This window comes from Lingula anatina, chromosome 2 (genome assembly GCF_051362555.1).
Source record: "Lingula anatina isolate TDL-2025a chromosome 2, LinAna3.0, whole genome shotgun sequence".
Lineage (NCBI taxonomy): Eukaryota > Metazoa > Brachiopoda > Lingulata > Lingulida > Lingulidae > Lingula > Lingula anatina.
The window spans coordinates 16,699,216-16,704,961 of NC_141768.1; the positions used below are offsets into that span (position 1 = coordinate 16,699,216).

The window sequence follows — 5,746 nt, forward strand, 5'->3', positions numbered from 1 at the left end:
CACGACCTAACCCAATATCTACAAACATTGTACACCGTTGGTTTACTCTTTGGGGCCATTATATAGGTCACTCGATAGAGTCAATACTTTAAAGGATTGATATCACCTTGGCAGTGACAACGAGTCATTGGCACGTAGTCATTGGCCATGCAACAAAGAACAGAGAAAAACTCACTGAACAGGCGTCTATAACAAGATTGAGAAATGTTTTGCAATTTTTGCAATGATGAATTGATCAGTAATTTGTTTGGGTTTGCACATAAATATTACAAAAGCAGGCTATACATGTAGATTGTAGGACCTATGAGCATACGGGTCAAAATTATTATTGGTTTTTCGTTTCTAAATAGGTGTTCAATTACCTCTTATTTACATACTGTTAAACAAACAGACATGCATATGTTACTCTTAGAAGGGGGTGCATGGTCATCAGGCGAAATATCAAGTGGTGTTTCACACCTTAACATGGGACAAAATGCATACTTTCCGTGTGTGAATATCTCCCAAAGTCATATAATTTCATATTTACCCACCCTGGAAAGCTTCTTATCTTTCTCAATCCAGACCCTACAAACGTTCAAACCCCTGATATATAAGTACCTGACGCCAGTATTTCCTAATTAGAAATTAGAATATCAAATACCAGTACAGGTACGGATTGAGAACAATATGGTTGGTGGTGCGATATGATCTATATATACCTTTTACATAATTGCGAATGATGTACACAAGCAGGAATGTATGACATCAGCACTCAGACTGTATTTTGCGACTGAGATAAGCAGAATTTTTATGTGTACCCTTATTACCACACGACCAGGGTCCGATGTCACTGGAATGCATGAAGAACGTGGTGTGGGTCATTTGGAGTTGACATAGTTCGTAACTGTCGATATTTGATAGAATAAAGTTCCTAAAACTGCCCACTGCCACATACTGGCGTTTTAGATTCGATCTTGGAAAACGAATATTTGCTAGAAATAGTGCGTATGTAAGAAAAATAGCTTATGCTCATAAAATTATCAAAAAATCCACCTACCCCAGTGGCAGATTTAGGGGGAGGGGGTCAGGGGGTCCTGACACCCCCTTCAGTTTCTGGAAAAAATATTCACTTCTTAAAATTAGAATTTTTACTAGCTAAAGCATAATTTTAAACTTTCCTGGGGCCTCCAGCGAGCCCCGAACCCTAAGGGTGCTTTCTGCTTATCTCAGTCGCAAAATACGGTCTGAGTGCTGATGTCATACATTCCTGCTCGTGTACATCATTCGCAATTATGTAAAAGGTATATATAGATCATATCGCACCACCAACGATCCAAAGATCCATCTAAAGATTAAGATTTAGATCGACCTAACTCCCTGGGGGTTCACGCTAAATTGCAGTCAGTCGAGCGGGCACCATAGTTAATTACCCCCTTACAGCTTTTAGTAGGCGGGACAGACGCTTAAGCCGGCCAAGCTGACAGTTATCTAGTTAGACACCCCACAGGGATAGATCGATCTAAAAATCTATGGAAATGGGGTGTAAGCCAAGGGGGCGAGGAGCGGCTTTGCATCCCAGGCCTGTCATCCCTCCCCCCCCCCCCCCAAAAAAAAAAAAAATCAGACCCACTAAAAATAATCCTGTATCCGCCCCTGCACCCTTATATTCGTGTTGTACCCGCGTACCCCTCCTTGTACCTAATCTTGAGTAGTGTACTAGGTGCAACCCAGTTGAATGTACTGAGTATAAACCCATTTTGGAATGTCTCGAAGTTCTTATTACACGTTTGAAACCTCGATTCTGTTCTATGGGCTGTTGTAACGTGGCAGAGTCCCCCATAACAGAGAGTCCGCTTCCCATTCATTTGTACAGCTAATCCTCGCCCTAGATTTTGAGCCACTTAGGTCAGGCTAACCCTAACGGTTATAACTAAATGGAGGGTGGACTTTCTGTTACACGGACCTTCACTTTCGTTACACCTGGCCATAATAAAATGGGCACGAAACAAGTTCCTGGAACGCTACCGAAGTGTCTCTCATCATGAGCAGAATTGGACAAATATAGCAGGTTGTGCAAAGTTCAAGCCAGTGGGCAACACGAGCTAAATTATGCATTTGACCATGGACCTGGTTTTTAGGTTCATATGGTTCGATTTATTGAATCTTATTCCCTAACATTTGTTGACCGGGAAACATGACCGATATCAGTCCCTAAATACGTTGTTCCATTAAACAAAGGGATCATCTGCCTCTTTACTGATAAAGTAATCCATTCAAGTAAATTTTTTAAGACCCGATTCCGCCCATCGCAGCCCGCTGTAGTACTCCTTGCTGTCCGCTCTAGTACTCGTATTGATGGCTGTTCAGGGAGATCTGTTTCAAAGCGAAAAAGCAGTTATTCGCCCCAATGTATGTAAGATGTGATTGCATCATCTCAAAACATGACATTGTTTTTCTCCCGCATTATCAAAGCAGATGAGGAATAAAGTAAGACGCACAGGACCCTGTTAAACCTCGTGGGGGCCACTAGAATTAATTGTTTCCGAACTTTTCAATACAGCCAGATTTAAGTTTGTTAATAATGGACGCTTTTTTAAAAATGTATTATTGTAGATTATGACAGGTTTTGTTTGATTGAGGGATATTTTAAGCAACATTTTTAAATCGCTCTGAGGATTCCTCTGCATAATACAAAGCAATGCTCATGTAGCTCGTTAGAAACAATTGTATGGATTTTAAAACTGCGTCTCCGGTCTGTTTGCCACCCAATTAGCTATATTTGGGATGGCTTTGATGCGGTCAATGAACGCTGGTAAGGCAGTGCATTTGTCCATGCACTTTGGGAACATAGCTCCCCTGCCGGCACATGTGTTGAACACTGCAATGTCAGCAATGGAGATCTGGATGATAAAAGAAATAGTTATCAAAACTCGAACATATATATCACACGGAATGTTTTTTTAATTAGAATTGGACTCTTTTTGTGTGAACATCAGTTAAATTATGAGCTCTACTTACTTCTGAAATGCCTGACCTATTTAATTAAAATAAAATAAAATAAAATCATTAAAAGAAGACACTTGCAGATTTAAATGGTATAAGCATTATTCTGAAATACAATATTTCAGAAAAATCGTCTTTTATATTACCCCATCTCCTACAAAGAATCCTTTTCCGCCGTCATTATTTTTTAAAAGTTTGTCAAGGAGTTGCATGAATGCAGGAATGGTTTCTTCATCTAGCTTCTTTTTCTTCTCTTCCTAGCAAAAATAAATAAAGAAATAAATAAAAATACTAATAATAATAATAATAATAAGATGGAGGACAAATAAACCCTGCAAAACTACTACCTGACGTTAGATTGGTATGAAAGTAAATTATCTTTAAAATCCTCTCCCCTTGCGCCACTTGCCACAGTTATCAATCATTGCATGAAGTAGACAGGAAACGTTAAATATGTCACCTTCTTTGCTTCATCTTGCTCAAAACGCCAGTCTATTAGAGGCTTGGTCATATCTTCTAAAGTGTCGAGGATTTGGTCGATCAAGGCACCTTCCCAGTTGTCTTTACCATACAGTTCTAAAAATAATAAAATGTTGATTGAGAGCACCATGATTGAAAAAATAACAATAAAAGCTTCCTTTTGTTTCCAACGTACTCGTATTAACATGAGCTTATCTGTATTCTACTCAATGCCAGGAGGCGTGTTACTTTGTTAATTTGATTGCATTCAGCGAGATTCCTTGCAGAGTTGGGCCATTCAACGTAGAGCGACAATTTCATTGGGAATGAACCCTTACTGTGTTCTCGTGCCACATAACGCGCTATAGCCATACTCTGACCAATCTTCTTCCCGTCCGCCTCAAAGAAGGGGCTCTGTCCGGTGGGGCTCACTGTAAAATAAGTGAAATTATGTCAAACGGTAATACTTAGCACGAAAATTCATGCGTTAGCACTCCTATTGACGATTCTGACACGTAGGCCTACTGGCTGTGATCAGGATCGTCAATAGGAGTGCTAACGCATGGATTCTCGTGCTATATTTGACTGAGCGTCAGATCCGATGCACCTTCTTATTTTTTCAAATTTCTGGTTTTTTTTCATGTATGGAGATTTATTATTATATAACAAAGGTGCTAAGCTTACTTATGCCCCGTTTCGGTCAATTCATATGCCCATCAGGTCCGTAGCCAGCAATTTCAAAAGGGGAGTTGTTTTTTTTTGAAAATGTGGACCTTTTACCATGAAACCTTCATATACCTAGATAAAATTTTACCCAAAGGGGTCCTTTTCCCAGCAAAAAGGGGGGTTCTTTCGACCCCCCCCCCCCCCCCCCCCCGACGGGCCTGCGCATAGCAAGGCTATACCCTCTACCAGGACCGCAGTTATTATTGTGGACATTTTCAACCCCTTGTAAGTTGTTCTAAGTTGCGTTGTGAGTTACATGGAATCTCATGATATGTTTAACTAGGCCGCATTTAATGACGAGTCGATCGAGGGTTCGTAGACGGAACTAAAGCACCTCTGCCTCAGCTATATAAAAGTCTAGTTTTTTGCTAACGGTAGGTAGGGGCAAATAATTGAATCTAAGAGTAAACCGAGGTATATGGACGTCATGCGATTAATAACGTACGTGAATGTAGGCCTACACCTGTGATAAGATGGCGCAGGCGACACGGTTCATTCAGTATTTCCTTTGCATATGCAGCCACTACAAACAGTATATACACTAGTTACCGTGCGTTATTCTCTGCAGGGTTAGCTTTCAGTTCAAACAAAGAAACAATGAGCCAATGCCAAGATAATGTATTAGAAATAAGCATTTAAACAATCGCTGAGCGATTATAAGCGTAAAGTGGCTCACAGTGCTTGTAGTTATTGATCCAGTCATCGCGGTCTTTAAATCTGATGTCTTCATATTCCACACCGGCATAAGCAAGCGCCAGACGAATGACTTCTGCACGTCCTCGTGCGTTGAAGTAGTACAGCTTGTACTTCACGTCCTTCGACATCTTGGGGGTGATCAGATGCACTGCTACGTAATGAAGAAGATAAATTTTATGCGTGTTACTAGTACAACTTGTAATTCTACAGTGTGTTTGTCCTCTATACACCGGGTCGTATGTGTACTATCGTGAAGAAGTGCTAACTCATGCATATTTTTTATGCACACGTACCGTACATAGAACGGTTGTATTCCGTTGGTTTACTCGTTAGGGTTAGTATATAGGTTACTCGTTAGTGTTTTTATATAGAACGACTGATGTCCACTCTGACACTGACATGCACGCCCCCCCTCCCCCCCCCCCCCAAAAAAAAAAAAAAAATATATATATATATATATATATATATATATATATATATATTGGTTTGTGAAACCGGGGCCAGTTGACAGGGACGCATAGTTTTTCACTGTGGAAAGTGATTTGTTCCGCTTGTTTTCATTCCTTTTAAAAACACTGCATCATCTTTCCCTCAACAAATTTGCCCGTCCAACACACTCATGTCAATTTTTAAGCATGGATTTTATTGGCATGTTCTTGTGAAAAAAAAAGTAAAGGAAATGAAACAAATTACTTCACAGAACATACGTCAATGACTGGACTCAAATGTGCAATTTTTGGTGAAATGAACCAAACAATTGAAAAGCAAAGTTTTTTTGTGCGAAGTTGCTGTTAACAACATAGCGTCAATTACAAAAATGTTTTTTCCCCTAACATTTTTGAAGATAAACTTTCAATATAGTGGAAACAAGAACAACACA

The 5,746-nt window shown here is 39.9% G+C and overlaps 1 protein-coding gene across 1 annotated transcript; it reads right to left on the bottom strand.

Annotated features, from left to right (window-relative positions):
* Positions 1 to 2,085: 2,085 nt before the first annotated feature.
* LOC147763436 (hematopoietic prostaglandin D synthase-like) lies at positions 2,086 to 5,161 on the bottom strand. The gene is made up of 5 exons (XM_087004501.1): positions 4,847 to 5,161; positions 3,783 to 3,875; positions 3,446 to 3,561; positions 3,132 to 3,242; positions 2,086 to 2,882 (listed from the first exon to the last, which is right to left on the bottom strand). The coding sequence occupies exons 1-5, from the start codon at positions 4,992 to 4,994 to the stop codon at positions 2,718 to 2,720; spliced, it is 633 nt and encodes a 210-aa protein (XP_086860627.1). The 5' UTR covers positions 4,995 to 5,161; the 3' UTR covers positions 2,086 to 2,717.
* Positions 5,162 to 5,746: the final 585 nt, after the last annotated feature.

Excerpts from the sequence above, each read along its gene's own strand:
- LOC147763436 (XM_087004501.1), bottom strand. The coding sequence starts at position 4,994 with ATGTCGAAGGACGTGAAGTACAAGCTGTACTACTTCAACGCACGAGGA. Across the intron at positions 3,876-4,846 it reads GATCAATAACTACAAGCACT|TGAGCCCCACCGGACAGAGC; the intron begins GTGAGCCACTTT and ends CTTATTTTACAG. Across the intron at positions 2,883-3,131 it reads GATTCTTTGTAGGAGATGGG|ATCTCCATTGCTGACATTGC; the intron begins GTAATATAAAAG and ends TTTATCATCCAG.